Source organism: Mus pahari, chromosome 1 (assembly GCF_900095145.1).
Source record: "Mus pahari chromosome 1, PAHARI_EIJ_v1.1, whole genome shotgun sequence".
In the NCBI taxonomy this organism is placed as follows: domain Eukaryota; kingdom Metazoa; phylum Chordata; class Mammalia; order Rodentia; family Muridae; genus Mus; species Mus pahari.
The window spans coordinates 102080837-102099266 of NC_034590.1; the positions used below are offsets into that span (position 1 = coordinate 102080837).

At 48.6% G+C, this 18430-nt stretch overlaps 1 protein-coding gene across 1 annotated transcript in view; it reads left to right on the forward strand.

Annotated features, from left to right (window-relative positions):
• Positions 1-18430, forward strand: part of Lhpp (phospholysine phosphohistidine inorganic pyrophosphate phosphatase) — a 97351-nt gene that overhangs the window by 23988 nt on the left and 54933 nt on the right. Inside the window, exons 3-6 of the mRNA XM_021211033.2 lie at positions 509-662; positions 7526-7589; positions 8512-8604; positions 16686-16777. Coding sequence (XP_021066692.1) covers positions 509-662; positions 7526-7589; positions 8512-8604; positions 16686-16777 — 403 coding nt within the window. The remainder of the gene's footprint in view (positions 1-508; positions 663-7525; positions 7590-8511; positions 8605-16685; positions 16778-18430) is intronic.

Below are 18430 nucleotides of genomic sequence, written 5' to 3' on the forward strand. Positions count from 1 at the left end.
CCCTGACTGTCCTGGAACTTACTCTGTAGACCAGGCTGGCTTTGAACTCTCTGAGATTTGCCTGCCTCTGAGCACTGAGATTAAAGGCATGTGCCACTGCTTATAAAGGAAAACATTTCATTGAGGCTGGTTTACAGTTTAGAGGTTTAGTCCATTATTGTCATGGTGGGAAGCATGGTGGCACAGAGGCAGACTTGGTGCAGGAAGAGACAGCTGAGGGAGCTACATCTGGATCTACAGGCAGCAGGAAGAGAGTGACATTGGGCCTGACTTGAGTATTTTTAGCCCATCCCAAGTGACACCCTTTCTCCAACAGGGCCACACTTATTCCAGCAAGGCCACATCTCCTAATAGTGACACTCCCTATGAGCCTGTGGGGACCATTTTCATTCACACTATCACAAGACTGTTCTGAAATACATTTTCTGCCAGGCAGACCTGGCAGAGGGAAGGAGCTGGGAGTAGGCCCCATGCTGGGCTTGAGGTTCTGTCTCTCTTGACTTTCTAGGAGTCCGCTCAGAATTTGATGACATCGATATGTCCAACCCAAACTGTGTGGTGATTGCGGATGCCGGGGAGGCCTTTTCCTATCAGAACATGAACAGAGCCTTCCAAGTGCTAATGGAGCTGGAAAACCCCGTGCTCATATCCCTGGGAAAAGGGTGAGTCGGCAGCAGAGGGAGTGTGCCGGTCAGCTCTGCCCTGTGCCTTGTAGTTCTCTGTGGTGGGACCAAGTAGAGAGAGCTTCAGTCAGGGTTTGGGAGTGAGCATAGGGGCTCTCCTTCCTCCCTCGCCTTTTCTCTTCATTCTTCCTTTCTTTTCCCCCTTTAATTTTCTTTCCAGAGCTGCCTGACCAAGTTTCTGTATGAATCTTGGGCCAGGAGAGGGGTGGGGGCTTCCGCCCCAAGGAGACCTCAGAGGCCAGGTGTCAACTGTCCCAAGTTTATGGTAAAGGAAGCAAAGGTCCCTTAGCACAGGACGTAGCACAGAATGATCAGGAATGGTTCCTAGGGATACTTGATATAGAAGTAGGTGGACTTGGGAGCTGAGAGGATGCTTTGGCCTGGGGGATGGGGGCTGGGTGCCTTCTTTATAGAGTTGGAATTTGGTCCCCATGCTTTGGCCATGCTTTTAGTATACACCTGAACACCATGCCAGTCAGCTTCGTCACGCCAGCGATACCAGAGGTAGACAGAGGCAAGGGAGGCTCACAATCTCAGAGGCTTCATGGCACCTTGCTTTGGGCCTGTGGTGAGGGTGGCCATCACGGTAGGAGATGAGTCCAGCTCATCTCCACGGAGGCTGGTGAGCAGAGAGAGAAAGAGGAGGAGTCCCAGCATCCCCTCAATGGGCTCCCCATCTAGAGACCTAACTTCTTTTTACTAGACCCCACCTCCTTAAGGATGTACCACCTATCCACATTGCCATCAGCTGTGGACCAAGCTCTTGGGCCTCTGGAGGACAGTCAGGATGCAGACTCTGGCACCATCTTTTTTGTTTGTTTGTTTGTTTGTTTTAAAGAAAGCATTGCTTACTTAACATCTTTCTCTCCCCCTTCCTTCTATCTCCCTTACTTACGTTATTTTATTTTTGACATGTTTTTATCCATTTTTAATTACAAGCACATTTTTCCCCTCAAGACCTTGTCCATGCCAAGTAAGGCTGAACCACTGAGCTATAGTCCAAGGCCTGCTAGCATCTTTCCTTACCACATGCTCATTGAAGAAACTTAGAAGTCACAGAGCCTAGGAAGAAGAGAAAGGTATTTGCAGCCTCGAGGCATAGCACAAACACCAGTATTTGAGTGCATGTCCTCAGATGAATGCTTACAGAGGCATACATTCGTCTGATGCTGTGAACATGAGTGGTTCTATAATTGTGAAGGATACACACTTCTAGATGTATCTGTGAGGGTATTATAGAGAGGTTTAATGGAAGAGGGAAGACTTGCCCTAAATGTGGGCAGCGTCCCATGTACGAGTGTCCTGGAGTAAGAGGAAAGGGAAAAAGAAGGATGCTGACTTGGTACCAGCATTCACCTGTTTCTGCTTCCTCGCTGTGATGCAGTTTGACCTGGCCGCTTCATGCTTCCCCACCCCGGCATTCTGTGACCCTCAGACCTTGAGTCTGTGTTTCCTTCCTTTCTTAAATTGTTAGGTATTTGGTCACAGCAACAAGAAAAGGAAACTAATGTGGGAGTCAGCTTGACCTTGTTTTATAAGCTGTAGGGTTTTTTTCTTTATATTTTCATGTGTGTATGTACATGTTTTCCTGTGCATGGGCACACACACGTGTGTGCATGTGCGTGTGTGTGTGTGTGTGTGTGTGTGTGTGTGTCTGTGTGTCTGTGCTCGCACATGTACATGTATATGGAGGCTCAAGGTTGTTGTCAGGGGTATCATCCTCCATCCATCTTCCACCTTATTCAGTGAGGCAGCATCTCTCAGTCAAACACAGACCAGAGGTATGGCCCATTCCCACTAGCTGTCTTGTTGAGGGGTCCTCTGTCTGTCTCTGGCTTCCAAGACTGGAACTATAGGTGGGCCATTATGTTCTTCAGACATTTATATGAACGGGGTCCTGTAACTCCAGTCCTCACACTTATGTAGCAGAGGGTTTATATACGGAGCCCTCTTCCCAGAACCCTTAGCATGTTTCTTAGGGTCAGCAAACAGTAGCTTGTGAGTGACTTTGTACACAGCCACCAACCATCTCTGTGATCTAGCCCGGTCAACAGAAACAGCGCCACAAGTTCAGAATCTCATACGTTTGAGGCTGCATGATGCTTTGGAGTTCCTGCCCAGCTTGTACGCAGCAGGGTATCCTGCTGGAAATATTTCCATCCTGTGCTTTGGTGACTGGGCCCTCATGCCCATTGAGCTAGGCACACTTAGACTGCTTAACTCACTGATCTGGGCCCTTGGATATTTGAGTTAGCAAACCTGTATTAGAAAATGTGCATAATGAAAAGGTAATATTATAGGTCACTTATGTCAGCTCTTTTTTGTTGAATGCAGTCTCATCGTTGCTAGGGGCTATTCCAGATTACAAGTAGTGTCTGAATAAATGCATTGGTGAAAAGGATGATGAAAATAGCAATCGCTTGCTCTTGACTGGGTGAGAATTTGAGCACACTCAGCTGTGGGTGACACTCATTTGGTATGAGTGGGGACCTCCAGCCCCCTAGACTCTGACTTGGGTGAAAGGTGGGATGTTTCAATCCTAGAGAAAGGGCTCTACAGCTTCCTGAGGGTGGCAGCCTCTCCAGGCAGCCCAGAGGCCCAGGAAGAGCTCCTGTCACGAGAGTCAAGGCTGGAGTGGCCTCCCCGAGGGTGTGAGGAGGCAGGATGCCCCTCTCCTGGAAATGGAGTGATTTACATTTGGCATCTGTGTGGACGGAGAGAGGGAATTGGCTTTGTAATTTCTCCTGTCATGCCGCCATCAGGAAATTAAGCTGTTTACGCTGCAGACTATGGAGGTTAATGGCTCTTCTGGGAGAGGTCAAGTGGTCATTTTATAGGGAGGCTGCACCGAGGAATCGGAAACGGCAGGAGAACGAAGCATAAAATCAAATCTGACTGCGCCTCTGGCCTGCTTCTCTAGTAGCCACAGTGGCCCTCAGTGGCTGGAGGGCCCAGGGCCCTCCTGGGCCCGCCCGCAGTGGGCCACACGGTGCCAGAAAGAAAAGAAGACTGTATATCCTGTCGCTAGTGAAGGGACATAAATTTAAGATGCCTGTTCACTATTTCTCTTAGAGTGTTTACGGCCAACAGTTGGCTTCAGGTAGATTTTTGATTTCCTAAATGAGTAAGAAATAGAGAAATTGTGGGCTCTATAAAAAGCAGCCCAGATTCAGTTTGAAAAAGTAAGAAAGCGAATCGGGAGGGGTGAGTGGCTTGTTGGTAGTGTGCTTCCGTAGCATGCGTGGACTCCCCGTCTTGGTTCCATTCTCAGCACCATATAAACGGAGGTGGTGGTGCACACCTGTATTTCCAGAACTTGGGGATGGAGGCAGAAGGATCTCTGTGAGATGGAGGCCAGCCTGGTCTGCATAAAGAACGCCAGGCTAGCTGGGCTACATAGTTGAGAGCCTGTTTCAAAAACAAGCCTCTGCTTGTTGTGAGAGAAGAGGAGGTGGGGGAAAGGTTTCCATTTTGATTCCTGAGAATCCATTTCCTCTGGCTCGGAAGGCCAGGCCTTGGTGAGTCCAAATAACCTGAAGTCCTTTTACTTTCGAATAAACTTCTAGATCTGGGGTCAGCAGAGCTGTGGTTCGAAGACTCCTTAGGGGTGAGATCTCTACATGAGAGGGGCCTGTTTCCATCCACCCAGTCTCCTGTATCCTCCAGCTGCCCCCCCCCCCCCGGGCAGCCTGGAAACCCCCAGGATCCTACCTAGGCTGTGAAACAGCTGCACCGGTTCCAGTTGTGTTGTAGAAGTTTTTGTTTGCTTCCTGGCAATCGCCTCTGAGCTGAGTTAGGTCTGTCCCTGCTCTGTCCTCTGCCCAACCCACCTCTGCCCACCCTCTCCTTCTCCTGGGAGCTGCCTCTGAACAAGGGTTGTGGCCTCTGGAAGATGGCCCAACTGTGGGGTTTGGAGGCGGCTCCGGCTCCTTGTGAAGCCCATCAGGTGCTCTGGTGATCCCAAAGTGCTTCCTGGGTCTTCTCACTCCTTCCCCTCGCTGCTCGAGTGAGCCACCTCCCCTCAGGACACAGCTTGTCTCTCTTTCACTTACTCACACAGCTCACCATCTTTGCTCTCACAGTTTCTCTGTGAGTCTGTTTGCATCTCTTCTATGCTGGGAGGTGGGCTGCATGCCAGGTCCCAGGTTGCACAGGTCCCTGAGCCCCACATACAGTCCTGGACTGAGACTAAGCCACCTGCCACCCAGACAGCACAGCTCCAGCACCAATGGCTCCCTCTGCTGGACAAATTCTGTTCATCCTTCTCCAGTTCTTTGAAGCTCTGGACCTGGCTAAGGAAATAGGCATTATAGTTTATTGTAAAAATAGAAAAAAAAAAAACAATAAATAAAGCTGTGTGTGCGCGTGCATGAATGCCTGGGTACGTGTGTGCAGGCCTTTCTGCCTGCTGCCTGCCTGTGTGTCAGTACGTGTAAGCATGCTCGTGCCAGGGTAAGCACGTTGAGGTCACAGGTGTGTGTGTGTGTGTGTGTGTGTGTGTCTGTCTGTCTGTCTGTCTGTCTGTCTGTCTGTCTGTCTCTGTCTGTCTGTGTGTGTCTGTCTGCCTGCCTGTCTGTTTGTTTATAAGTGTAGGTGTGCTCATGCCAGGGTGTGTGCATGTAGAGGTCACAGGATAACCTCAGGTGTCACTCTTCACCTTCCACCATGTTTGAGACAGGTCCCTTTGTTGTTTGCCAGGCTGGTTTCTGGGGCTTTGCCTGTCTCTGCTTTCCATCTGTTGCAGAAGTGCTGGGACTGCAAACACGTGGCACCAGGCCTGGCTTCATGAGGGTTCTGGGGAAATGAAGGTCCTCATGCTTGTTTGGCAAGTGTTCTACTCACTGAGCCACCCCATCAGCCCCCAGAAGCCTTTTAAGAAAATTTCTTCAGGGCTTTGGAGATGACTTAGTGGTTAAAGCTGTTGGCATGCAAGCAAGAGGGCTGGAGTTTGGATACTCAGAACCCACATAAATACCAGCTGGGTGTAGCAGACTGCCTGTACTTCCAGGCTGGTAGAGATGGGATACTCTAAGAGAAAGCTGGCTTGCAAGACTAGTGGTATCAGCAAGCCCTGGAGTTGACTGAGACACTACTTCCCCCCAAAATTACAGTGCAAGAGTGGCCCTGGGAGCCTGACACTTAGCCTCAGGCCTCTGCATGTGTGTGCACATGCACCACACATACATGTCACTGTTCTAGAGGCTGTGGGACCTAGAAGGATGGAGAACGAGTAAGACTAAAGCCACATGCAATTGCCTACATTATTCAGAGCATCAGACAATTTATACTCTGAAGGTTGAGAGAGATCACATGAATAACGTTTTCATGAGTTCAAAAGCTGCATACAATCATGTGGCAAGCATACATTCTCCATAGAGGCTTACCAAGGTTAGTTTAAACATCTAATTGAGTAACAACAGCAAGCAATAATGTGTATCTGAAGTAAACTCACTCCTATCCGCTATACACACAAAACACTTTCCAAGAATAATTCCATGTTTTGAAGAAATTGAGGTCATAGTCTCTTGTCCTTCTTTTCTTGGTATTTTCTCACAAGCACTTAGAATTCTCAGAGGACTCCATTCTTGGACCATGTTCCAGCACATGCACATGGAAAGAAGTTAAAGAAAAGAAAAGGCATTCTTGAGATAGGACTTGCTATGTACCCTCAGCTGACCTAGATAGAATTCACAGTCCTCTTGCCTCAGCCTCCTGAGTGCTGGATTACAGGAGTGCCCCCCCCCCCCAGGCCTGAGGCTTGTATTATTTTACCACTGAGCTCCTATCTCAAGGCCTCTGTCTTAGCTCCATGAACGGCTATTTACAGTAGTAGTCTCCAGTCTTTTGTTGAGTGGTATTTGTGTTCCAGGCATTGTGTAAGGACTGATGTTATTTATATAGTATGTTACTTTGCCCTAGATATGGGTGGTTTGATCGCTTTGACCATTTCACAGGTGAGGAAGCTGAGGTCTAAAGGCTTACATAGAGCAAAGTCACTTTTAGAAAGCAGAGAAGGAATTTCATTATTGAAGACAGCCTACATCCCCCCTTTTCTCTGATCTTCAGCTCGCATGCTTAGTTAATGTCCCCTGGACGTAGAAGGAAGGGAAGACTGAGGTGGGTGTCAGACCCCCCTAATAACTCTGAACTTAGATCCCTGTGCCATTCCTGGGTTTCAGGGAACCTCTTCTCTGGAGGATGATGGCTAAGCCACCTTCCTGCCCCTTTGGTTTCATGGCTTTGCTCAGAGAGCCCCAGAAATGGATGACTTTGCATCCAGGACTCTAAGTACCCAGAGGGAGGCCTTGGTCTGATGTGGGTGGGCTGTGGGCCTAAGCACTGAGGCTAAACCGCGGAACCCTCCGAGGAGCTGAGCCTGCGTTGTCTCTGGGAGGTTGGGAAGACATTCTTGTCTCATGGAAGCAGCTGGTGCCCGTGAAACCTGGCACCTTGCCTGACCCCAGCTAACAGGGATGTCGCAGGCTGCTGTGGAACTAATGGAGCTCTCTCCTCGGGCAGCAGTTAGGGGTTAATTATTAGCAATTAGGGAGTCAGCACATGCTCTGGGGGCCTGCCGTCCCTTCCCGGAACACGGGTCACTTGTCTTCCTCTGTGTTAGTAACGGGATCCATCTGTCCCCCTTGGGTCCCTGGTTAATCATTGTGGTAGGGTCCCTACAAGGCAAGCAGCAGGGGGCTGGTGGCTGAATGACCCATGATGCCCCACTGCTGCTGGCCCTCTGCTTCTGCCATGTGGCCTCCGTCGGTCACTCTCAGCATGGCATCGGCACTGGCCTGCACCTGTGGCTCTCGGTGAACCCCTTCCCTTCTGCTCTCTTGCAGACGCTATTACAAGGAGACCTCTGGCCTGATGCTGGACGTTGGAGGTTACATGAAGGCGCTCGAGGTACCTGCCCTGGCTCTGTCCCATGCCCTGGCTTTCTGGAGAAGAAAGTGTACTTTATAGACAAGTAGCCTTTCATGTTTCTGAGTGGAACCTCCCATGTGGGGCTGGAGCCACACCCCCATCTCCTCTGTGGAAGTAATGGCGGTCTCTCCTCAGGCAGCAGTTAGGGGTCCATTTTCTTGATCATCACATAGTCGTTGTGTATGTGTCGTCGCTTTGACCCCCCAGCCAACCTCTGGGTGCTCTTTACCAGCATGCTCTTCACCACTCTGACTCATGGCTTTGGTGTCTGTGCAGATCACCCGCTTCCTTCCCAGCCCTGTAACACCTTAGGCTCTCTGTGTGTCCTCCCTGCTCCTCTCCGGAGATGACTTTCCAGGTTATAAAGCCTTCTGCGGCGAGACCTCTTGAGTCCACTGTGACTGTGGCCTGTCAGTTAGTTAGCCCTGTCCAGACTCCTGCAAGACCATGTCCCAGCCCCACAGTAGTAGCAGCCCCTGTCTACCTGTGCCCAGGCGAGAAGGGTGAGCAGGTGGGTGGATTGAATCCTAGACACCCTTAGGAGGGCCTCTGATCTACTTGGAGGTGGGTAGCAGGGAGAGGCAAGAGATGGGATTGTAGCTGAACAGGCAAACGAGAGCCTTGGTCTCCTGTCCCTTGGGAGACTTGTGGCTTTGCTAGGTAAGGTATGCCACTTGCTGTGGGCAGCCTTGAAGTGGGCGGCAGAGCTGGAGGAAGGTGTCCAAAACATTCTGGGCGGCAGCCTGTTGTGGAGTTGTGACATGCTTGCCTGTGAGAGGGTTTGAGGCCCATGGCATCCTGCTATGTGAGGCCCCAGCCATCATGAGGTGGTCAGTCTTTCCATGTGTGTCTACTCTGGTGTTCCTGATCTGAAACTCATACCGTGTCCTCTCTTTGCCAGTATGCCTGTGGTATCAAGGCTGAAGTGGTGGGGAAACCCTCCCCTGAGTTCTTCAAGTCTGCTCTACAAGCCATAGGGGTGGAAGCCCACCAGGTAGGCACAGCAGAATTTCCTTTCTTCTTTACATGTTTAAAATGACATTTACTTATTTATTTACTTATTTGGGATGTGAGATTGTGTGGGTTCCTGGAACCAAACTCAGGTTGACAGGGTCAGCAGCAAGTGCCATTACCCACTGAACCATCCTGCTGGCCCAAATCTTTTCTCACTGTGAGGAAGGAGACAGTTTCTTACTTAGCAGCCCAACAATTGGGTCACACATAGTCCTCTCTTAAAATGTTTCTTTTTTCTTTTAAAATACTAATGCTTTCTTTTCTTTCTTTCTGTGCGCGTGCACATGTACATGCATGCACACATGTGCAAGTCACAGGCACACATGTGCCACAGTGTGCACGTGGAGGGCCAAAGGCAGCCTTGGCTGTTAGTGCTGACCTTGTTCTCTCTTGGGGAGCTTATTGGCTGCTGCAGATGCCAGGGTGGCTAACCATTGAGCTTCCAGGGATTCTCCTGTCTTTCCCTCCCATCTTAGCAGGAACCCTGGGATCACGGATGTGTGGTGCTGTGCCCACTTTTCCATGGGTCTGGGGATCAGATCCTCATGCTTGTACAGCAAGCTCCCTTCCAAGTAAACCCTCTCATCTCACTAGCCCCAGAACTAACTTTTTACTCTCTTATTTTTTTGTGGGGTATTTGTTTAGATAGGGTTTCTCTGTATAGCCCTGGCTATCTTGGAGCTCACTCTATAGATCAGACTGGCCTCTGCCTCCCAGGTACTGGAATTAAAGGCTGTTCCACCATGTCCTGGCTTCACTGTCATATTTTAAAATAATCTCAGATCTATTGTATCCTTTCATATTATAATATTTCTTTTTAAACGTGCCATTTTAGCACAGCCACAAAGCAGTATAGCCCCAGGCAATGACCAAAAAGTCCATAGAGAGATGGCCAGTCTCCTGGCTCATTAGTATCCCAAGTCAGAAAGCATCAGCTAATACGGATGCTAAAGGAGAGAAGTAGCAGAAGATCGCAAGCGTTCGTGTGGAGAAGCTGCAACCCTTGTGTTCTGCTGGTAGGACCGTGAGTTAGCAGCACTGCTGGGAGGGAGCCTCTGATAGGTCTTCAGTGTTAAATGAGTCTACTGTCTGCCTTAGCAATCATGCTCCTGGGTGTAGCCCAGATAACAGGGACAGGAATTCAGACAACTACCACCTCATAGGGTCTGAAGATAGCAAGAATGAAGCCCTAGGTTTGAGTCCCACTACCATAGACACAGCCTCCTAAAACCATTTAGAGATGTTCATGGCAGCTGTATTCACAGTACCTAAAAGGATGAACAGCACTCAGATGCCTGCCTATCCCCCATGAATGGGTCAGCAGTGAGCATCCCCTTCGTGCAGGGAAATAACCTAAAGAGGAGGGATGAGCCATCAGGAATGTCACCTTACGAGTACCTGGTCTCTCGTGGGTGATAAGAATGTTCTAGAGCGCCGGGCATGGTGGCGCACGCCTTTAATCCCAGCACTTGGGAGGCAGAGGCAGGCGAATTTCTGAGTTCTAGGCTAGCCTGGTCTACAGAGTGAGTTCCAGGACAGCCAGGACTATACAGAGAAACCCTGTCTCAAAAAACCAAAAAAACAAAACAAACAAGAATGTTCTAGAGCTTAGGCTGTTGCAATAAATCACCTGGAGTCAAGTCTGATGACAGGCCTCACGGGGTGGAAGGAGGGAACGTGCCCTCTCACCTTCATCTGTGTGATGTGGTGCACACCTGGGCTTGCCTAGCCCTTGGCAAGCTAGTGCAATCTGAATTTAAACACAGTACCTGTGTATTTCCTTCATGCCATTCTGTCCTGGCTCCAGCCTGCCGTGTTGCTGAAATGCTTGCTAGAGTTATTTGAATACCTGGATATGTACATATTATAAGTTTCTCCTGACTACGTGTATGCACAAGTAAGAACCCCTGGCTCTGTATTATTGTTGCTGGTTTTTTAATGAAAATGTCCCTTGAAGGGCGGCAGGCTGCTTAGGTGCCAGGTTGTGGCATACCTTGACTGTTCTGAGCTTCCCTAATCAATAAAGTCTTTACTGCCATTCCCTTGGTAATGGCTCTGCAGAGATATTTTGAGCCTGAGCTCCAGTGGCGGCAGTCCCAATCCAATTTCCAACATATCTTTCCTGAACAGCCTAGAAACAGCAGAGGGCTGGGCTGACCCCAGATAATTGGAAATTCAACCCCCTTAGAGGTGATCAGGCTCTCTCTAGGGTCCAGAAATCTGCAGAAGAACAGCACACCTTACCCATGACTTCTAGGAACTCTCGAGGCTGTGGTGGACGCTTCCTGCACACTGGAAAGGTATTGCAACCTCCCTGACCTCCACCTGCTGGGTGTGGTAGCACCAGCCCTGTTCCCAGGGTGTGAAATCTCTACCTGGGGAGAACCACTATAACAGACAAACATTGGGACCTGACTTTGATCCCCAAAACCCACATGAAGGAGGAAGTAGAGAATTGACTCTTAGAGTTACACAGATACACACACACACACACACACACACACACACACACACACTGGAAAGTAATTGACGACTGGTGATGGGCTCTGTCATAAAAGCGCTTGTTCCATAAACACCTTTGCTCAGAGCACTGACAATCTGAGTTTGATTTCTGGAACCCACATGATGGAAGGAGATAGCTCATTCATGCAAGTTGCCCTTTGACCCCCATATACACACAGTGACATGTTCATGCCCACTGCCCGCCATAAAATAATAAATAAATTAGCATTTAAAAAAAAAAAAAAAAGAGCACTTGAGGGACAGGCTTGTAGCTGTCTATAGCAGACTGCCTGTGCCCTGCATTTACTCCTGTTTCGAAGGTCAGTCCCTTAAGAGTTGGGGCATTCTGTGCTTCTGGTGGGAGTGCCCACAATTCGAGGGTTGCAACTTTTCCCCTGCAGCCTTTCCAGGGAAGCCTCCCAGCTGTGGTCGCTGAGCCCTATTCCTGGCTGTTTTCCCTGGGGATGAGGAGTGTGTGTGTGTTTAGAAATCCAGGAGAGCAGAAGCCAGGAGTGGATCTAGCCCAGCAGGACTTGAATGCTTTGGCCCCACATGGAGTCCCTAGCACCACAGAGTGGGAGAGTTAGAAGTCCCCGCCGAGACACTCTGTGAGCAGTCAAGCTGCTTCTAGCGCCTCCTGGTCTATGGCTCTTAGGAGGGTTTTGTCCCCTAGAGCTTTTTCTAGTAGAGTTTATTTTCTCCTCATCAAAACATAAGTTCAGGGGCTGGAGAAATGGCCCCGTGGTTAAATGCTTTTGCAGACCCAGGTTTGGTTCTACATCCACATGGTGGCTCCCAGCCTCCTGTAACTCCAGTTCTAGTGGAACCAATGCTTTCCTTGGGCCTCCTTTGGCTCCTGCATGTACATAATACACATAAGCTCACATAGGAACACATACACATTAAAACAAACAAACAAACAAAACCCCCCCTGTTTATCAAAGGAGGTCAAAAATTTCAGAGAAGTACCAAGAAATAAAGTCCATCATCCCACTATCCTAGAATAACGCAATTTGAGCTTTCTAATCTTTTCCCATATAAATGAATAATCCTCTATCTGCTTTTTGAAACTTGATTTCCCCCTAATAATTTTTTGAGAAAACTTCCCTTAGTGCTTATTTAAGCAGTTTTGTATAGTAATTGTTGTGACTGTGTAGTATTTCACCATATGTACATGTATATTTGTATATATGTATTTCTGTATATACATATATGCATGCATATATATTATCATTCCCCTGTTATTGGATATTAGGTTGCATCCTTATTTCTTGTTGTATATAACCCTGGTATACAGCTTTGTATGTGCATATTTTTGTATCTTTGTTGTTATTTTCCAGACACTATAAGTAAGGTTGTAACATAGCATTTATCCTAGTTTGGAAGGGTTGTTAGGTTGCTCATCTCTCCACATCTTTATCAACACACTTGGTGTTTTGTTTTGTTTTGTGTTGTGTTGTTTTTGAGGCATCGTCTCACTCTGTAGCCCTTGGTGGCCTGTAATTCCCTGTGTAGACCAGGCTGGCCTTGAGGTCCATCTCCCTCTGCCTCAGAAGTACTGGGGTTGAAGTGTGTGCCATCATACCCAGCTTCCACTACCAATTTCTGGGATTTTAGGAGTATGTCACTATGTCTGGTTTACCTAGCGCTGGGAACTGTACCCAGAGCTTCTGTACACTGACCAAGCACTTTCCTAAGTAAGCTACATCCCTGACCCAATTTTTCCTTTAAAAAGGGATCCAGGGCTGGAGAGATGGCTTAGTGGTTAAGAGCATTGCCTGCTCTTCTGGAGGACACAGGTTCCACTCCTAGCATCCATATGGTGGCTCCCAGCTGGCTGTAACTCCAGTTCCAAAGACTCTAGCACCTTCTTCAGGCATCCATGGGCTCCAGGCACAGTGACACAAAGACATTCATGCAGTCAAAACACCCATACATGTTAAAAACAAACAAACAAAACAAAACAAAACCAAAAACAGTGGTCCATGGCTTTTGCCATGTTAGTCCTTATAAATGTGTTAGGCCATAGTGGACACGGCTTAGCAAGTGTCACCTCCAGGTTTCTGAGGTACCTGGAAGCTGGAGGTATAAATATCCCTTGAGGACTCTCCTTGTGGGTTGTGTACCCCTCCACTGGGTCCTTCCTAGCAATGGGCGCTTACTCCTTGCTCTGCAGGATTCAGGAAGAGCTGACAGCTCACAAGACACAGGTTTTCTTGGGAAGCCCTTAGGCCCTGGAAGGCTCCAGCCCCTGTCACCTATTAGGCTCCATTCTTCTAAGCACCTGAGCTGGTGTGGGATTGGAGGCCACTCCTTTTAACCCAGACTAGCATCTACCTCACTATATAGCCAGCGATGACTTTGAACTTCTGATCCTCCTGCTCCATCTACCAGATCCCAGGATCTCAGGCGTGCACTCCCCTGCCCGTTTTATGTGGTGCTGGGGGGTTGAGTGGAGGCCTTCATACACTCTAGACAAATGCTTTGCCGACCGACCTGAATACCCAGCCAGAGTCTGCTTTATAGATCCGAAGCACACAATCGGTCTTGGATGGTGACAGCCCCCTGCAGCTCTCTGCATTTCTGGGTCCTCTTGGAGTCTAGCCGTTGAGTTGTGAATGTCTGTCTCCTCTCTATCACATCATAGAAAGGAGTAAAAGCCAGGCCTGACAGGTAGAGGTGGTTTTTTTTTTTTTTTTTATTTCCCCCGATGGCGCACCTCTTGACCTCCATCTTCTTGCCAATGATTTTTTAAATCCTAAATGATTTGGCAATAATTGCTCCTCTTGGTGTGATTATTGCCCTTCACTGATGGTAAATCTGTAAATTCCCCAAGGACCCGAGAGTATTTTGGTATGCGGAGCCCACAGGCTGGCCCAGACAGGCTTCACTGCACATCCTGCTGGCTGCCCATGTCCAGTCCCAGCTCCTGCCACCCTCCCCTCTCCTTCCTGCTGCTCTGCCCCATGCTGGCTGGCATCATGTCATTGTCCCAAGCATCCACAGATGCACTTTCTCTGAGGGATTAGGTGTTTTGTTTTGTTTTGTTTTTTTCAGATACCATCTCCCTGGGCTACATCAACAAATGCCAGCTCAAAAGGCCCCAAGAAGGCAGTTTCCACTGTCCAGTTTTGTACGTGTGTGAATGCACATATGTAAGAGTTGTTTTGAGGTAGTATTTTATGCATCCAGGCTGACCTTGAACTCACTATATAGATGGAGATGACCTTGAACTTCTGGTCTTCCTGCCTCTATCTCCTAAGTACTGGGGTTAGAGGCACACACTGTCCCACTTAAGGTATGCAGTGCTGGGGCTCGAACCCACAGTCTTGTGTATACCAGTCAGGAACTCTACTGACTGAGCTACAGACTCAGCCCACATGGACACAATTTTACTGTTCCCAGAGCCATGGCAGGTGCCAGGCAGGACATAGTAGTTGAGATTTACATTCCATTTGTAGGGAGCCCTGTCATACAAGGTCCCAGCTTCTGGATGATGGTGGATGCTTGAGTTGGAACCCTTTGAGTGTTTAAGGACTGAATCAACAGTTTTAGGACAGCTGCCTGTAAGGGGACAAGCAAGTCTAACCTGAGATGTCTGGCCATCTGTACCTGAGGCCACTCTGTGCAAATTGTCGGGAAATCCTGAAGCTTTGGAGTCTCCTGTTCATGTGCAGAATGCCCCATGCTGCCTCACTACAGTGGCTAGAGGCCACTGGCTGGCTCCTCCCAGATGGCTGGCTGGTCTTCACACAGCTGTATGAAAGTGTCCCCCAACACTGTCCTAGAGAAAGACTCTATGTTTTCTTGTAGATGGGAATTGCCACTGGCACTATTATTTGCTCAGGATTTCTTTAAATTGACTCTTTAAAAAATTGTGTTTTAAAAGATACTTTGGTTTGTTACTGTAGTAGAAGGCCAGAGTGTATTGACTTCCCATAATATTTTAAGACTGAACACCATATGATTATCTGGGGATATTGATGGGAATCAGTTTGTCACTGCTAGTTGTTTGTTTGGTTTTTGGTTTTTCGAGACAGGGTTTCTCTGTATAGCCCTGGCTGTCCTGGAACTCACTTTGTAGATCAGGCTGGCCTCAAACTCAGAAATCCACCTGCCTCTGCCTCCCAAGTGCTGGGATTAAAGGCGTACGCCACCACGCCTGGCGTCACTGCTAGTTGTAACATAGCCGGGCAACACAGGAAGAGAGGTCAGAGAATTCTGGTGAGGATTTTCAAGTGTGCTGGTCCCTGGTGCCCCTTTGCCTCCGACTGTTTCCTGTCCTTGCTAGGCAGCCCCCCTCTCTGCTTTCCTTTCCCATGTCTTCCATTGCTGTTTCTACTGCCCACCACCTCGACCTAGTCCTCGACCATGTCTTCTCATGATTGGCTTTCTAGTTTCAGGATCTATAATTGCACACATATCTAAGTGGATGCACATGTACACGCATTTGTGCATGGGTGCACTTGCATGTGCATGTGCACACACATAACTTCAACTTCTGATTCTGCTTATGAGAGGAAACATGCTGTATTTGCCTTTCTACGTCTGGCTTGTTTTGCTCAGTGCAACAGTTTCTAGTTATATCCGTTACAGGTGTCTTCAATGACACCATCACACTGGAGACCAAGCCTGCAGCGCACAAACCTTAAAGGGACACCCCAAACCATATCCAAACCATGATGACTGCCTTTTTGCTGTGTCCTCACGTGGCCTTTGCTGTGCTTGTATGAAGACAGTGGTGGGGTCTCTTTCTCCTCCAGAAAGGACCCCAGTCACATCTAAGTACTCACATCAAGGGTGGGGCTTTGCTGACTTCGGAGGACACGACTCAGTCCATGACATCCTCCCCACACCTGTACTGTGAGAACACTGAAGGCAGGAAGCTGGGCTAGTCACGGCTTCCTGAACCTTGAAAGACGCATCCCTTTTTGCTTGACGTCCACCACCTCAAGAACTGCTGGTTCTGAGAGGTTTCAGATGGGAGGAGGAATCTACCCCACTGACTGCCTCTGAACCCCTATCTAGTAGGCAAGGTGTGAGAGTGTGTGTGTGTGTGTGTGTGTGTGTGTGTGTGTGTGTGTGTGTGTGTGTGTGTGAAATTTTGTTTTTTATAAGCCTCTCTTCACAATTAAAGCAAACCTTTTGACCCGGAGACTGTAAAGACTTGCCAGACACTGAATTAGTTTTCACAGCGCAGTCACCTGGTCACAAAGTGTTTAGCATCGGGTAAAATGCAGTTGCTCTGTGGAGCCAGGTGCTCCTCGTGTCCTCGGGTCACCAAATCACTTTGACGGCTGCTGATTGATTTCACATTGCATAACTATGTACTGGGGATGGGGGGGCGGTTTCGGGTGGGCAGCAGGCGATATATTCAAGGTGGGTTGACTTTAAATCAATACAGTGACAATATTATCTTGTTTAATTCTGATGATCGTGGCTTTAAACATCAAATCAAACAGTTTATTATGTCAAGGAAAAAAGAAAAGAAAAGAAAGATGAAAACCCAGGAATAAAACTCTCCTGACATAACTTCTGAGCATATTTCACTACTGACAGGCCATCATGATTGGCGATGACATCGTGGGTGACGTTGGTGGTGCCCAGCAGTGTGGAATAAGAGCTCTGCAGGTGCGGACCGGGAAGTTCAGGTCAGTGCCCACGGCCGCTTCATTTATACCTGCCCTTGTGGGTACCCTCCCAGGGCAACTGCCTTCTTGCTTTGTTCTGTTTCCAAACAAAGAGGCTTTTCTTGCTAAACAAACAGTGTGTGGACTTCCACAGCTTTGTCTGTGGCTGGCCTTTGCAGGAAACCACTGTCCTTAACTATGAAGGGGGTGAGGCCAAGTGGCCCTTGGTGCAGAGCCTGGACTTCAAGGCAGATGTGAATCTGTGTGGAGGGTAAAGATGCGCAGCTTCTGCTGTCCTAGTGCTGTGGCCAGGGAATCAGGTTGAGTTTGCCCTTTGGGCAGTGGGCTCAGAACCTCTGCAGTCACTGAGGTTACAACTGGCCTCACCCTGTCTGACTTCTTTCCTCCTTTTGTTCCACCTTTCCCAACCTGTGAGAAGCACAGAACCCAGAGACACAGACAGCGCTCAGGGATACTCTAGGTCTGAAGGTCATGAACAGTTGCTAGGAATTGAGCAGTTGGGGCTGCCCTGTCTGCTGCTTGCTTGGCCATTGAGGGCGTCTTATGTGTCAGCAGTGTCTTGCTTATTTATTTGTATATATTTATTGATTAGTAATTTTTATTATAATATAATTACACAGTTACTCCCCTTTCCTCTCCCTAGCCCCTATTTTATATTTTGAGATAGTCTTGCAGATAGCCCAGGCTTGTCTCAAACGTGCTCTGTGGCCAAAATTGATCTAGAACCTCTGAGTCTTCTGCCGCTACCTCCCAAGTATTAGATTATAGGAGTATGCCACCACGCCTGATTTATGCTGTGCTGCAGATCGAACCCAGGTCTCTGTGCATTCTAAGCAGGCACTGTACGGACTGAACCACATCACCAGTTCCTGCCTGGCTTGTTTTAATGGCCAGACCGTTCAAACAGAGCACGGTTTTGTCAGGGTTAGAGAGACTTGGTGAAAACCATGGTCCTCTGGGTTTGGGGAGTGGTATGTCAGTCACACATATCTGAATGATTGTCTTAGGCAGGGCTAGAATCCACCATTGGCCTGTCTTTCACTCTGAGATTCATCCCGGGTGAGAAACCTGAGGGAACCCTGAGCTGAGGCCGTCTGTGAGCTCTGCATGAGGGAGGGAATCTCAGCCACTCACAGACTCTCCCAGGTTGGACAGGCCTTAGAAGCCCCCAACATACATGAACTACAGACTTCCTTTCTTCCCCAGCCCCTCAGAGGAGGATCTCAAGGCTCCACTGGTTATGTCTGGCCTGAGGAAGCCCTGCTCATAAGCTACAAAAGCTTTCTTTCCAAGTGGCCCGCTTGACCCTTCCTGGTCTGTTCACACTGATGTAACACAGTACCTTATTGTGAAGACAAGAAGTAGAGTCTCTCGGATCTCTGAAGCCTGGGGTGTCCAAGATCACCTTGTCAGTATGTTCAGTGTCTGATTCCAAGATGGCTCTGGGTGTGTCTTCCTGCATTCCCAAAGGAGGAGGAATTGTGAATCCTAATGTGTGATTGGAACAGAGAGCCCACTCCCCAAGCCCTATTCATGAGGTATCTGTTGTGGTGATAATTATGGGGGGGGGTCCACCCCACCCCTGATCATATAGTCCTCAAACAAAAAACACAAAACTTTTATATTCACATTGTGTGTGTGTGTGTGTGTGTG